At 41.3% G+C, this 16,026-nt stretch overlaps 1 protein-coding gene across 1 annotated transcript; it reads left to right on the plus strand.

Moving 5' to 3' along the window:
• The first annotated feature begins 1,671 nt into the window (after positions 1–1,671).
• On the plus strand, positions 1,672–15,868 carry OVCH2 (ovochymase 2). Its single transcript, XM_066551576.1, is given in 20 exon segments — positions 1,672–1,725; positions 3,142–3,148; positions 3,239–3,301; positions 3,304–3,411; positions 4,528–4,551; positions 5,317–5,407; positions 5,507–5,652; positions 6,084–6,224; positions 6,549–6,665; positions 7,059–7,158; positions 7,910–8,038; positions 9,041–9,123; positions 9,743–9,843; positions 9,846–9,949; positions 10,554–10,580; positions 10,582–10,727; positions 11,006–11,018; positions 11,431–11,563; positions 12,493–12,661; positions 15,732–15,868. Coding segments are annotated over 20 exon segments (1,893 nt in total).
• Positions 15,869–16,026: the final 158 nt, after the last annotated feature.

Genomic DNA, 16,026 nt, shown 5'->3' on the forward strand with positions numbered 1-16,026 from the left:
TCAATTACTAACCAGCATTTGCTGCTCATTGTACCCTTCACTCCTTGTTCCCTCTTCTCTTAAACTTTTCATTGTCACTGAGTGAATACATTTTCTGGATCTGGATTTCCTCCTCAGACAGGAGCAGCAACATGAAGAGACTTTTCTAGCAAGAATTAAACTTCCTCTATCCTGCAGTTGGGCCATCTCAGTGTTCCACTGACCCAGTGCAGCCTGTGTTCCCTCCCACCAGCCCTGGACTCCTCTAAAAACCCCTCAAAGCCAGCAGAAAAAGCAATTGGAGGGCTCTGATGATGAACCTTCTCAATATTCTTCATTTTCTCTTGGTCTTAAACTTATTTGGGTGTGTGCATGATTGTTTTTTAATGGCCTCACAACAAGGAGCAGCTGTGCACATTTCTACAGCACTTTGGTTTACAAGCATTTCATTCTCACAGTGCACAGCAAAAGAAGGGACAGCCCAGGCTGACTAACATTGATTAATGCCATTATTTTGGGGCCAGCAGGAACAGGCTCTGCCTGCTAAAGTTAGTGATTTCATAGCTTTGTTTTTGTCACTACAAAGCTTTGGGACACAGAGCCAGCTCTGCATTGGGATTCAGTGCAAAGGTGTGGCTGGAGATCAGTGGTGGTGTGGTGGGTTTGACCTTTGCCTAAAGTCTGTTGGAAGCTGGGTTGTTAATTTTGCTGCTGGTTGCTATAATTGTTTTGTGTCTCCCCTGTCTCCTTGGATTTTTGCATGGGCCCTGCAAAGTCCTTAGCAGTTGTGTTTGTGGCTAAAATACAAAAAAAGGAGGGAATTGTGGAAGAGGTTTTACAGTGACTGCTGTGAGCCAGAGAGAAGTTTGATAAGAGGATCCATGTTAACCCCTGAAAGAATTTCCTACCAAGGTCATTGATATAGAAACCAAGAAAGAAGGATTAATAAGAGAAACCTGCAACTGCCTACTCCAATGAGCACTTTGTTTTTCTCTCATGACTGAAGTGTAACCTAAGGAGTTTTGTAAGAAAGTATAAAAAGCATGCATGTCATAATAAAAAACAGGTTTGAAGCCTTCTGAAAATGGAGTGTGTTGCTTTGTATTGTCTCTGTCTCAACTACAACAGTGGCCAGGGTGGTGCTGGTCAGGAGTGGTGCTGCCAGAGCTGTCTGCCAAAGCTGCCAGCTTTAGGGGCAAGAGCAGCTCCCCAGTGGGAGGTGCCTCTGTCTGCACAGAGGGTAAAGGCAACAGCTTCAGCAGAACTATGAATAGGTAGCAGAAGAGGAGAACACAGAATAACAGGTAAGAAAGCCTCCCCTTCTGTTCTGCCATCCCAGGTAAGTGCAGCCTGGACAGAATGTGCCCCTCTGCTTTTTCTCTCTGACCCCTTTGGTGCTGCACAGAAAGTGATGCCTCTCTATGAGAAATTGGAATGTGCTTTGGATTGTTTCTACATCTGCCCATTGTTTCTCCATCTTCTATTCCACATCAGTGGCCCATGAGCATCACTCATAACCACAGGGATTGTTTATTCTTGTTTTTATGCCCTTCTGTTGTGGTGGACGAGTGCAGAGCTCTGCTGTACATGGAACTGGTTTGGGGGTCTGGAGGGTTTGTTTTGTCCCTGTAAAATACAAATGAATCCCTGAAGGAAAGCAGCTTTAAAAAGTTTTTGGTTAGTGGTGGAATCATGTTGGTGATATGGGTTTCAGAAGTGGCAGAAATGGAGATTTCTTCAGGACTAGTAGGAAAACTGCACTCATAATAAATTCTGCATCTATACCAGAAAAAAACCCCAAAACAACTGCAATTCAAAGTTTCTAGGACAGGGTTTATATTCAATTCTTATAAAACTGCATATTCAGAATAAAAGCTGGGGTTTGTTATCCTTTGACTGGCAGGGGAAAGAATGAAAAACTAGAATTGAATAAATACATAAATGATTGTTGGGGTGGTCACTGATGGTGGATTGGGGGGGGGATAGTTACTGGGGAGCCCTTGGCCAAACAATAAAACACTGAGCATGCTGCCAACAACATTATAAACTTGTGGTGTGTTTCCCAGGTCTGTAATATTGGCTAAATATAAAGTGTGCAGGAAATAAAGTTTTGTCTCCTCAAAAGCTGTATAAATTGTTGGGACAAATAGCAACTGATATTCTCTCCATGTGAGCTCTATTTCCATGTGTAGATCTGCCTGGGTAAGTTGCTAGCAAATCATGCCATGGTAAGTTCATTTTGCTTCAAAAAAATAAGTTTCAGAGAGTGTTTCAGTATTTTACAGCAAAGACTTCAGTGATGGTGTGTAGAAGAACCATGCTCTATTAAATTTGGTGTCTTAGGTTGGAAATGGGGGTGTGTATTCTGTCCCCATCTGTCAGAGGTGGCGCAGTTCTGTTCTGTTCATGGGCCAGTTTTTTCTTTATCTCTCCCACAGCCAATCCTCCCTCCAGGAGATCTCTTCTGTCCATGGCCACTGAGTGTCCCTGTAGGGCTGATCAAATTCCACCATCCCATGGGGAGATGCTCCGCCCAGGGGAGGAGCCAAGCTTTCCTACCTGGATACAATCTGAGCCTGGGAACAGCACAGCAGCCTTTGCCCAGTGCATTCCCAGAGGAGCCGCTTTCTGCTGCCCTGCTTTCCCAGAGGGAGCCCAGGCCCATCTCCAGCAGCCCTGGAGCTGCAGAGGAAAACTCCCCCCTTGTGCAGGATCCCTGCTCCAGCAGAACCACATTGTAAACAAAGTAAACAAAGTCCCTGTAAACTGGGAGGTTTGGATGTAGGAATTCTTTCAAAAGTCCCCTATGGGGCAATGCACTTAATGACATGGTTCCTTTTTAATTATTGTATGGGTTGTAGGACAGGTTCCTGAGAGCAATTTTGCAATGTACCCCAGTGCAATAATGCTTAGGGCTTTCTAACTTCAGAACACTTGACAAATTAATTAATGTTGGAAAGAATTGGATTACAGGAAGGAAAGGAAGTGGGATAAAGGTTAAGTGATTGTTCCTCACTCCTTTTTTACATGCTCAAGCACATCAGAGATGAACCCATGAGGGAATTTGTCTGTCTCTCCCCTTCTTGACAATCCTGACTAAACACCCCAAAAATGTGTGTGTCTTTACAGCGCTTTTAAAACTCACTGTCCCCTGTGTTGCAGGTTTTCAGTAAGGCACAAAAGAGACCCCAACAAACTCTTTAAGGCTTGCTCAGCTGTACAAGCTCTGGCTCCTGGGATTTTGCTGGCTTTTTTCCAGGGAGACCCCTTTTGTGTCAAGGCAAGCCTGGGGCCTGGAGCCTTGCTGGTGTCATCTCCTGGGGATGGGATGTGCCTATGGCTGGAGAGGGAGTGAGAAGAACAAACATTACAACAGAGGATCCCTGGGAATATTCCCAGACCTCAGCATGGTGCTGAGTAATGCGTCCCACAGTAATGCATCCCTCGCTTGTGACAAATCCTCTGTCTGGGAACATTTTATTTAATTTTATCTTGTCTCAGGACACAGCACTTACATGATTTCCTGTCAAAGCACTGCAGCGTTTCACAGTCCCTTGAAGTGTTAATGACAGGTAGCTGTCAAAACCAAATTGAGAGCATTGTAAATGCACTTTACTTCCTACTTGGGCCTTTTTTTTTAAAGAATGATCCTTTTATGCAACTAGCATGTTTATTAGAATTCTTCTTTTATGCAGCTAGCATGTTTATTAGCATGTTTATTAGAATTTTTCTTTTTTTAAATGGAAATTCACCAGTTGAAAGTATCAGAGATTCCATGTGCACTTCTTTGAAGTCACTTGTCATTTTTCTCAACTAAAACATGTTGGCTCAGACATTTGACAACAACATAGGGACAAGTCACACTCAGAAGTGCTTTTGTGGTTTTGTTCACTCTTCCCAAAAGGCCATGAATTCCCTCTGTGCTGGGGAACAGTGTGTGACCATCAGGCACCACTGCCAAAATCATGGAGCTGGAGATATAAATGGCAGGGGTGAACTTTACTGAGAGTTATAAGAAAATGAATTGACATCTTCTTCTAGTTTGGGCTAATTTCATTAAAGGGATTTGGAGACTGTGTTAAAACTTACACAGAGAACTGAAAAAACTGAGGGAGGGTTATTTATGAGGTTCAGTCAATGAGAAGAAAAAAAATTGTGAGCAGAAAAATAAAATTTCCTATTAGAAGCCATCTTCAATTGATGATTCAAAGAAGGAACCCCCATAATGTCAGAGAAAAATGAAAAGAGTTTAGCTTCTGAAAAAGTGTTGCTCAGACTGAGTGGTGGCCTGTCAAAGCATGGTTCATCCTGATAGTGGCTACCCCAGAAATGTTTATTCCAATGTCAGCATTCCCTGAACTTGCAATTTTGTTTTGATTCCAAGCCCTAGTTTGTTGTAGGCACTGTGTCCCCAAAAAGCACTGGGAGTTGCCTCAGTGCCAGCTGTACAAAATTGCCATTTCACATGGACAAAAGTAAATTGTGACTATGAAACTGCAAGAACTGATTCTTCTTTTTCCTCCCCCTTCCCTATCCCTCCTTCATTAGATCTGAAAGTGAAAATCTCCCCAGGTGAGTACATTACTTTCCCCCAATATCTTTTATTTGTGTTAAAGCATAAAAAGCCCTCCCCAAAATAGTTGGAATTTATAAAGGAAGAAACTGTTTTGAAAACATTTTTGCCAGTTTTTATTGGTCTTCCCAGAATGCTGCAGATGCAATATTCTAATAAGTACTTGACTCCTTAAATTGTTTGTGTTTACAGAGTTGATAAATGCTGCTCTCTCTGGGTTACCGTGCAATGAGAAGGGAGGGCAAGAGAAGATGATTTTTGTGGTGTTGTGTTTCTGCTGACACTTGACCAAATAGGACAGCTTCTGCTTCCTTTAATAAAGTAATTTTTAGCAGCACCTTGAACTGTTGCAAAAGTCTCCTGCTGTAACATAACCAAGGGCATTATTTCACATGGGCTGCCATGAACACTTTTGTTATGCTCTGGGGTATCCATTTTTCCTCACTGAAAATTATTTCTAATGAAATCTTCATGTAGCCAAGAGTTTCTTTAAGGTAAAAAGTAAGCACTGCCATTTACAAAAAAATGAGAGTCCATTGGCAGGGCTTCATTCTTGCTCCCAGATGATGGGGTTTAAAGCTGATTTACCAGAATTCCAAATAAAAGAGAGAAAAGAGAAGACACAGCATCAGTCTGCCAGGAGAAACAAAGTGCAGCTCAGCAACCCTGTCTCACAATATCCTCCAGATGTTTGAGATTTTTGGTGGAACACCAGATTGCATATGTGTCAAACCTAATTCCTTCCATTATGATTTAACTCACAGTGTTTTGTAGTGCTCAGGATGGCAAACTCTGCAAGAGTGAAGGGGAATTGCATTTTCCTGGAAGGCCTGAACAGTTCTATCAAAACCATCAGTAAGCAGAGAAAACAATGTCTTCCCCCAGAGAATACTCCCTATACAAGTGTAGGTTTTGGTTGCATTTTTATGAATGGGAACTGATTTCTTATTCCAGATTGTGTGTATGGACTCTATTTGTGCCAGAAGGGAATTACATATGGCTTTGTTTCTCCCCCTTTTTCTGGCCAGAAATGTTCTGTGACTATGATTCTTTATCAGTCTGTTCAAAAGATGACAGACTGATAAAAAACTCACTCGTGGGTCAGTTTTTGTACCCTTGTTCTTTGAAACAATCATTCAGGATGGAAAAGGTCTTTGAGATCTATAACCTGTCAGAGCACTCCTTATTCTAACAGCAAGGGCACCCAATGAGGTGGTGGTTGATTGTTTCACTTGCTTGATTGATACATTGAGACATAGGATCTGAAATAAAAGAAAAAGAGTGTGGGAGGTGAAGAGGTTGGAAAATGCCTGGTAGGGAACTGTATCACATTTCTGGTGTCAATGATTTTCAATTTTTAATAGGGTGAATCTATTTGGGATAATGGGTTAATAAGGAAAGTAGAAGGATGAATAGGAAATTTCTCTTTAATCCTAGAATTTTATAGCTAAGTATTAAAAACGGTACATGCAAGTTTTCTCAAGTAACTGAAGGCTTTAAACAGTGATTATTCTCTAATGTTATGTTTCAGGGAAATTCTGTGGAGAAGATATTTCATTATCTCTTTTGATTGGCTCCAATAGCATAAGGCTGAAATTTGTTTCTAATGATGAGGATTGTGGAACTGGTTTTTCCATTACCTACAAAGCTCTTACACCAGATATTCTTCCTGGTAAGTTTAAACCAAGTAATGTGCCTGCCTACACTCTTGGGTGGGGACCTGGAAAAAAAATGTCAAGAGAAAACAAACCAGAGGAAACCCCTTTGGTATTTCTGTGTGGATGATGCTTTCATTGGGGGGCCTTGAGGGAGGCAGCTGAGGCTAAAACATGTCCTGGAGAATTGTGTTTGGTTTTTCTGTGCACAGCAGTTCACCAGCCATAAGGATGGGCCCAAGTGCCACCTGCTGAGTCTTAAAAGAACTCCTGATGTTCCTGTTCTGGCAGCACTTCTAGCTGGTGCTTTCCTTTCCATTTTTTTCTGCCTGCATTTCCAGCTGCTGGCTGTGAGTCCCTTCTTGAAGAAGGAGTGTTGGAGAGTATGCACTACCCAGAGCACTGCAGCAACCTGGCAGGCTGTCAGTGGATTATCTGTGCTCCAGAGGCCCTTGTAGTTAAGATATAACATGAACCCTTTTTGGGTCTACATGATGGAAATGGGCACCACTGAGTTAACAAGAAATGACGCAGCTAAGGACAAACAATATCAAGCAACATGAGCATGAATGATGCTGCTGGATGCAGTAAAAAGGAATCACTATCCATCCCAAAAGACAGATAGGTTTGGATTTGTCCTTTAGGTTATAGTAAAATAAGATTTCATGGGTTAAATTTCATCATGACAGATTCTTCTAGAAAATTTAATATTTATGTATCACCTGTGAGAGGTCTGAATGTCACAGAAACCAAACCTTGCAGGAATCACTCACAATCGTAAAGACCCTGTAGATCTTTGAATTTTTTCCATATGACTTTCACAACAAGGTTCACTCTTTCATTTTTAAATTTTAAGCTTACATACCAGTCTTTTGAAGTAGAAGAGAGTGAAGATTGCTCCTATGATGCCATGACTGTGTATGAAGATGTGGGAAAAGAAAAGGAAATAGCTTTGACTTTTGATTTTTAATTTTGGGGATGTTCTATTTATTTTATGACTTTCACTAGTCCTATTTTCCAGTGTAAATTTGCTTGCAGAGTCTCAGGTAATATTATAGTACTAGTTTCAGTACCTTGAAAAATGCTTGTAGGTATTGCTAATTTTTCTCAACTTACAGAGGCAAAGCCACAGTGAAGTGAACAATTTTTGAGTGTTTAAATTCCGTGTGAAATGCAGTTCTGAATTGGTTCCAGTGAAGAAAATACATAGCACGGTAATTTGGGTCTATAGGAATGATCACACACAAAGCACCCAAGACATCTTCTTGTCAGAGTCCAGCTGTTCATCACTCCAGAGCATCATTCATGTAATTTTTAAATTTTTGCCACTTGACTTATAGTGAATGAGAGGAAATCCTATCCCAGAAAACTGTTCTCAGCACTTGCTTGAAGCTGGTGCTTAGATTAGGGAAAATCAGGTAGCTGAGGTGTTTCATTTGTAAGGAAGTTTGTGGGTGCTGCAATAGACTGTTGTGAAATGATGCCAGAGACTCCTTTTTCTGATGAGGAAACTTCTGAACAGGCTGCTAGGAATAGGTCAGTCCTTCAGCCTCAGCCTGCTTATCTCTTGGTCATGGTTACTTTTTACCTTCCTGTCTGAAAGCTGGAATATACAGAATATTGTGCGCCCACTGTTGAAAGAGAGAAGGATTAAAAAGTACCTGTTAATTTTTTAGTGAGCCTTTGCTTTCTCATTTTTAGTTGAGTCTTGTGGATTTGCCCTACCAGCACCTGCTCCAAGCTCCTCTGCTGTGATGCTGGTTGTCTTCCTCCCTGATGAGACAGAGACCTTTGGAGGATTCAGAGCTACAGTTTCCTTTGTTCATCTAACAGGGAACAGAAAACTAAATAGAAACTTGGGAAAATGCCTCCTTGGGACAGCACAAAGGGCTCTTCAGTGGATTGGCGTGGTGTTCTGTTCTTGTTTCGTTCCAGTTCCCCCTATCACGGGCAGAAGTGGTTCTGTCCCGGAATTCCCCTGCCTCAGGCAGTTTAATGTCAATCCCTTCGCCCCTCCTATGTTGCTATGGTTTCTTTGATGTATTCAGGTTTTCCCCACCCCAGTCCCCTTGTCCATCACCCGGCAACCCATCCTTTTCTTCTAGATTCTTCTCTCCAGGGCGTCGGGTGATTGGTCAGGGGCTGGGGCCCCTCCTCAATTTTTTCTTGATTTGTTGGCTTAGCCTGTCACTCCTGGTATGTATCTAAGTTTCTGTGTCCTCATTCGTTGTTTAAGGTTTACACCCATACCCACCCCCCTGCCTTTATAAATTGCTGTAATCCAATTGTGCATTGCTCAGGTGGTAACCCCCTTCCCTGACAGCTTCCTCTCACCCTGCTTCCCCCGCCTGGTTGGATAATAAATCTGACTTTCTCCTGCCACCTGAGTCCTCCCTTTCTTCTGCCTGCATCTTGGCTGCCGCCCTTCCGTGAGTCGCTGACCCACAGGTGCGGATCCGACTTGGGGTCGGACAAGCACCCGAAACTGCGAGCTGGGCTGTGGATCGCCGGGTCTCCGAACACCAGCACGGCCGCAGATTGGCTGTTCAGAATTATTTTGCTCTAGGAGATTCTCATCTAACAAATTGTTTCAGTGAAAAAAAAAGGATTGTGAACCTCTTCAGGCATTAAACAAAGGACTAATGAATGGTGAAAACAAACAATGAATCTGGCTAAAACCTGGGAGTCGTGTTTGTGGCACATTTTAAATAGCACTTTAATACTGTAATAGCAGAAATCTGTTTCTTCTACAAAAATAAGAAAATAAAAGTTATTCTAAAATACAAATATTACTCAAGACATCCTGCTAACACACTGACCACCCTCATTTGCTAGATTTAAATACTTTGAATTCAACTAAAGATGAAGATTTTGAAAACATGAGTGTTACTGAAGAAGAAATAAAGGTTATGACAGGTAAGACAATCTCAGTTATGCTTCCTTCATGGGAATAGAGAGTACCTTTTGGACTATAAATACCTAATGGTTGCAGTTGGTCCAGATTTTTTTAGTAAGACATTTTGAGGAAATAAAAATATGCATTGTGACATTTCCATGCTTTGACTTTAGCAGAACCTAATTTTTCTCGTTTCCTTCATCTTGCTAAGTGATGTGCAGCAGTTCAATAACATTTCAGCATGTATGTCAGTTTACACCAACTTCCCTTAGTGAAAACAATTGCAAAGACTACAGAGTAATTGAAAATAACAATCAGCATTTTAGAACTGCCCTTTCCCCCTCTAGTAGTCTATAGAACTGGATGAGTCCCTGTTCATTGTAGGTTTGAGGCTAAAACTTCTGAAGGCAAATGGTAGCTTTCATCTTGGTGAAGCTCTGTTTTTGCTAGCATCAGCTCCTCAGGGTGGTCTAAACATTTAGAGCCTATTAAATGAGGGAAATTAGAAGATTTAGCAAAAAAGGGGGAGGTGGAGCTTGAAATGCTGTGGGGTTGCCCTTAACTGGAATGTTCTTTACTTCTCCCAGTCTTAACCTAACCTCTAAAGACTTCTTGGAACATCAGTGATTTCTGTTTCAGAGGATGCTTGTGGAATGCCTTCAAATCAGCCCAGGTTCCTCTTCAGTAGGATAACTGGAGGTGAAGAAGCTGTGCCCTACTCGTGGCCTTTACACACTGCAGGCCAGAACATTCCAGTTAAGTGCAAACTGCAGATGATCATATCTGTGGAGGAGCAGTCCTTGCCCAAGATTGGGCTGTCACAAGTGCCCACTGCCTTCATTCCAGGTGAGTGCAGTGGGATGAGCCCTTCCCTGGGAATGTCCATAACTGCACGGTGTGTCCCTGCAGCCTGCTGCTTCCATCCAGCAGATTGATTGATACAAATCAATCTTTCAAAATAGTTTTTAATGTAAATGCGATTCCCAAATTCTCCATGATGAAGCAATCCAACAGCCTGAACATTGATCCCAATCTGCATTTACACAACAGCTTTTGTGTGACTGTCAGCCCAGATCTGTGCCTTCACTGAGCTCCAAAGCTCAGAATCCCAGAGGATGTGTGAGTGAGACGTGTATTGTCTCTGTGCTCACTGGTCACTGTCACCAAGACAGATTAGGGCACAAGTTGCCACTTTGCTCGCACTGGATAAATGTTTTTTCCAAGGCTCTCTTCCTACCCTTGCTGGATGGAGTTTTCTTCATGATTTCTGTTCCATGTCACAGATGCACAATCTTGACTTGTTAATATCAGAAAGCTGGTGGTTTCTGGAGCTGCTTTAAATATGTTCCCTTCTTAATGCATCTTGGAAATTTATAAAATCAAAGTTACTTAAAGCCTCATGTTCCCAAGTCTTTCAGAAAATGTCAATGTCTTTGCTTTCCTAGAAAAGGTCAATCAAGAAATATTTTATACACCCAAATTAACTCTGACACTGCCCTGCTGCAACTGGCTGAGCTCTTGGAATTCACCACCTCCATGCTCCCAGTGTGCCTCCCTGCCATGGAGGAGGTGCTGCAGCCCTCGAGGATGTGTGAGGTCACAGGGTGGGGTGCACCTGAATCATGTATGCAGTCTTTGCTGCTTGGGCATGTTGTGGCTGTGTTTTAAATACCACATCCTGTGGTAGAACAGTCCTTCTGTCTATATGTTAGTTTTTGGAGAACAGATGTGTTAAAAAGTTTTCACTTGTGTAAACTCAGCTAGACATAAAGGGACATGGGTGGGAGGAGAGAAATCAGGTAATTTAGATTGAGACCATTTGAAAAGGAGAGAAGTAAAGCTTCCTTCTGGAACCACTAATTCATGCCTCTACTGGATGATGTGTTTTAATTCAAGACAGAGAAAAGGGGAAAGTGTGGAGAGCTTTTTGGATAATTGGCTAGCTGAGAAGGGCCACTTTGATGTGATACCGTTAGATAAAGATAGGGGAAACAAGCTGGGAGTTAAGTAATCAGTGTCCAATCACTGACAGAGGTCATGGTGACCTTCGCTGCAACAGGAAGATGGGGGAGAAAATCTTTTGCCAGAAAATGAAGATAGCCTAAGTAGAATAGCTAGAAGAATATAAACATAGAAGCAAAATAATCATTAGAGCATAGAAGTAGGTGTGGTTGATCTAAGTGTGCTTTAACCAATAAGGAGCTCAGCTTTTGCAATATGTATAAGCTTCATTAACACCAATATAAATATGTGTGAGTTATCAATAAACTTTGAGATTTGCTGTTCACGCATATTGTGTGCTGCAATTCTTCCGCCGTTCACGACAGGAAAGAACTGCAGCAGCTGGAAGTCCCCGTCCTGGCACCTGACATATGTCAGAGCTATTACATAAACCTTCCCAGGAAAGTGACCCTGGGGATGATCTGTGCAGGATTCCCTCTGGAGGAAGGCAAGGACTAAGTTGCCTTTGGGCCAGGTGGGTTCTAGAAAGGGAAGTGTAAAATCTCCCAAAGCTGTTTTCTTGCAAACAGGCTGTGGTGATTCACAGTGAAAGATTCCTTAGCAGTCAGATCTTAATTACCCATATTGCAAAAAGAGTTACTTCCATTGAACAAAGGTTGTGCCTTTCTTTGTTTTTTTAAAAATTAAAAACCCCAAGCACGTGAGCAGATGGGACCTCTCCTTGCTGAACTGAGATTTTAAAAACAGCAGGAGTGATGTTGGCTGGGGACAAGGTTCCTTTGTCCTTGTGGAGGGTTGTGAAAAATGTGTATTTTATGATTGGCTTTTCGCAACTATTACAATGAATATTATGTGTGTTATGTTAGAAAGTTATGCTGTATTGATTTTCTTAAGTAGCATGTTAAATATAGTTTTAGGTTATAACATAATGTTAAAATAAAAACTATGCTGTGTAAGATACTTTTATTAAAGAAAGAACTTGTAGCGAGATAGCAGCCACGGGACACCTAAATCTTCCAGAGAAAGAGAATTTATTGCTCCCTTATCAGAAGAAACAAACTTCTCCTGCCTTGCTCAGGCATGATGACGCCGACGCCGTCAGGATTCAGAGGAAGAAGCTGACACTGACCAGCCAGAATCCTGTGTTTGAATGGAATTTATGTATCATGTATGAGATGCATGAATATGCAACAGGCTGTTGCTTTTAAGGGTTAATCCTCTGTTATGTGTGTCCTTTTTCAGGCTTGTGCTACCCAGAAAAAGGTACCCAGATTGTCCCTACCTCTTTGTTTTTATTGTCTCGTATTGTCCTAATCCAAATTGTCCAAGTTATTATTACTCTAATTATATTGCTATTTTTGTAACCATTTTATTATTATTATTAAACTTTTAAAATTTTAAAAACAAGTGATTGGTGTTTTTCACAGGGTGATTCTGGAGGCCCATTAGTTTGTCCTTCAGGAGACAACTCGGGGTTTTACACTCTCCATGGAATCACTAGCTGGGGCTTGGGATGTAGAAGGAAGAACTACCCAGGAGAATACACAATGTTAGGGTTTTGTTTTGACTGGATCAAGAAGAATATTTATAGTAGCAGTATGTATGGAAAAAAACCCCACAAAACAACCATTAAATTAATCCTTTTGCTATTGTTAGATGATTAATTTGAGGTCTTTTTCAGGGTGTTATTTTTATATTTGGGTGTCCAGCACTCCCTGAGATCTTGGCTGTTTAAAATATCCCTAGCTGAATGCCCAAAAAAGAAACAAACTTAAATCAGCAGTAACTTCTGAAAATGTTATTTCTTCCAGCTGTATTATTGTTATTCCACTCCCTCCTGCATTTCATGTGTGGAAGAATATTTTCCCTGCTGTGACTTTGCAGCCTCATTTCTCAGGGTTGGGAGGAAGTAGAGGACACGTGGTGGCAGCTGAGTCTGCTTTGACAAGTTTACAACCTGTCTTCATTGATGATCTTTGCAGAGTTTACCCCATTTTATTCTTCTTCTTTTTTTTCAGAGCTCCCCATTTTCATTGTGTGAAATGAATGGATCCCATCATAAAACATTCCCAAGGCACAAATGTCATTGAAAACAAAATTTGGTGGGAACATGCAGGCTTCTTGGACTGATGAACAGATTCCAGAGTAGCTGATACTTACCCGGGGGAATTTACTGCTCATTCACCTGAACTGAGACTCTGGCTTTTCACATGTGTTGGAGCAGTCATAAGTTACCTGCAGTCTTGACACTGTTAATCCATTTTAGAAGGAAAAAGAGGGAAAATAAGACACATGAGCCAAGCATGTCCTTGAATGTAGTGCTGCAGACTGTAAAAATACTGCAGGATATTTTTAAGACAGTTTCTGGTTTTACAAATTGTTTGGTGTTTAAACAAAAATGTTTGAAAAGACAGGTGTTACAGGCCAAGGGAGCATGCAAGAACTGATAGCTCTCCTAATTAATCTATCCATTAACTTGTAACTAGCAGTTTAATTAATGTCCAAAAGGCTGCTTATGCAGAAATCTGTGGTGACAGGCTCCAATTAGCTTTGCAGACCCCTCTGCTCTCAGCTGTAGTGTTTAAAACTAGATTAGTTGGATAGTACCACAGGTAGCAAAAGAATAATCCTCCTTTGACTCAATGGTCCAGATAATAACTAGAAGGTAAGATATCTCACTTAGTTTTTGTTGATATTAATGGCAAAAATATCTACAGAGTTTTTCCCATACAAGAATTTTGATGCCAGTAACCCTCCTTTGGTTATAATATTAGTTTTGAACTTTGGTTCTTTAGTTTTTTTTAAACTTTCAATTTTATTTTGCAGCTGGGGAAACAATCACTGATTTTATTATCCAATGAATAAGGTAAACATATTTCACCACTTTCTTCTCTTCACCGTAAAGTTTGAGGCAAAAGCCCACAAAATATTGAGCATGAGGTCTTTTGTGAAGCTATGAAAATACTTACCAGTGGAAGAATTATGGGCAAATTGAGATTCAGTGATTCAGATTAACAGCTGTGTTACATTATTGATAGAGTTTATGTGCTTTATCTTTGCCAAGCTCTCTGAACAGAGATCTTTAGAGAGAAATGGAGGGAAAATATGCTTTGTAAATTTTTATCATAGAAGCCTGTTAATGTTTGGTTATGGTGGAAGTTGCCATTAGCTGACTGTATCAGTTTATGCTGGGAGCAGATGTGGATTATCTCTTGGCTGCTGTTCTCTTTTGCTTAACAGGAACACAGTGACTTTTATCTGTTTATTAATTTAAGACAAGGATTTCAAGTGGATGCGTTCAGAATACCAAAAATTGTGTGGGAAGAACTACAGGTGATGTCAGCTGTGATGATATTGAATGCAGTGATAAATTGGTATCTCTTATGAAAATTCCTATCTTAAATTCTATCTTAAAATGTCTGCTTTTGATTTGATTGTTATGGCACTAACTTTTTGCTTGGCTGCTTGTTGTTGGCCTGTTGTGTTTCTCTTAGCATGATTTTACAAGGAGCCTAGTTTTGCTTTTGTTTGTGGCAACTTTTTGGTCTCTTTAAGGTGCCAGTACCTTTTAGCAACAATGTAAACTGTTTTCTGATGCAAATGAAATCTTGATTTAAAAAAAAACTCAAACACAACTAAAAAAATAGTAAAAAATTACTTTCAACGGGGTTCATGTAATGGGATTCTGTTTTAGTTTTTAGGTGAGGCTCTGTGACTGCAGGTGGTTCTGGTTAGCTCTGGAATGCTGTCCTGATGGTGTCCTGCTCTCTGTGTTTCTCTGCCTGCGGAGGTAACACATTCCGTGCCTTTCCTGAGCCTCCTCCCACTGTGGGTCTGCCCAAAAGAACACAACAACCCTATTCTCATTGCATCTTCCTTTTTTAATTTTACCCTCACTTTATTTCCCTTGCACTTTTCCAGAGGCGGCACGAGGGCACGTTTATTTCTCATTTAGGAATCCATTAATTGCCATGCGTTGGGTGCACAGAAACATTGCTATTTCTTCATCTGAACTGACCAGCTTGACTTTGTTGCCCTCTGTGAAAAACGCCAATCACTTGTTTTTAAAATTTTAAAAGTTTAATAGTAATAAAATGCTTATAAAAAGTAGTAATACAATTAGAGTAATAACAATTTGGACAAATTGAATTAGGACAATATGAGACAATAAATACAAAGAATTATGGACGTCCGGGTACCTTTTTTACGGGCAGCACGAGTCCGAAAAAGGACCCACGTTAACAAAGGATTAACCCTTAAAAACAATAACCAGTTGCATATTCATACACTTCATACATGATGCATAAATTCCATTCAAATACAGGATTCTGTGTGGTCATCGTCAACTTCTTCCTCCGAATCCTAACAGCGCCTTCGAGGCAGGAAGAAGTTCGTTTCTTCTGATAAGAGGGCAATAAATTCTCTTTCTCTGAAAGGTTTAGGTGTCCTGTGTCTGCTATCTCGCTGCGAGTCCTTTCTTTAAAAAAAGTATCCTACATAGCATCGTTTCTATTTTAACATCTTTTACAGCCTAAAACTATATCTAACACAGTACTTAAGAGAATTAATACAGCATTACTTTCTAACACAACACATATAATATTCATTTTAATATTTGCATAAAATACATGCATTTTTCACACCCTCCTTTTCTATTTCTTGGTAGAAAGAATTGTGAAGCGTTGGAAGGGGCTGCCCGCGGGGTCACTGTTCCCGGAGGTGTTTAAGGAAAGGCTGGACACGGCACTCAGTGCCACGGGCTGGTTGACACGGTGGTGTCCGGTCACACTTTGGCCCCGGTGATGCCAGAGCTCTTTCCCAACCTCATCGATTCTGTTGACACCAAGAACTCGGCCCCCGGGACAGCCTGACCCGCCCCGGCTGAGGGCGGAGCGGGGCTCCCCTCACCGTCCGGGCCCAGCCCCGCCCGGCCCCAGGCGGGACCGGGAGGAGCAACCGGG

Source organism: Molothrus aeneus, chromosome 6 (assembly GCF_037042795.1).
Source record: "Molothrus aeneus isolate 106 chromosome 6, BPBGC_Maene_1.0, whole genome shotgun sequence".
Taxonomy (NCBI): Eukaryota; Metazoa; Chordata; class Aves; order Passeriformes; family Icteridae; genus Molothrus; species Molothrus aeneus.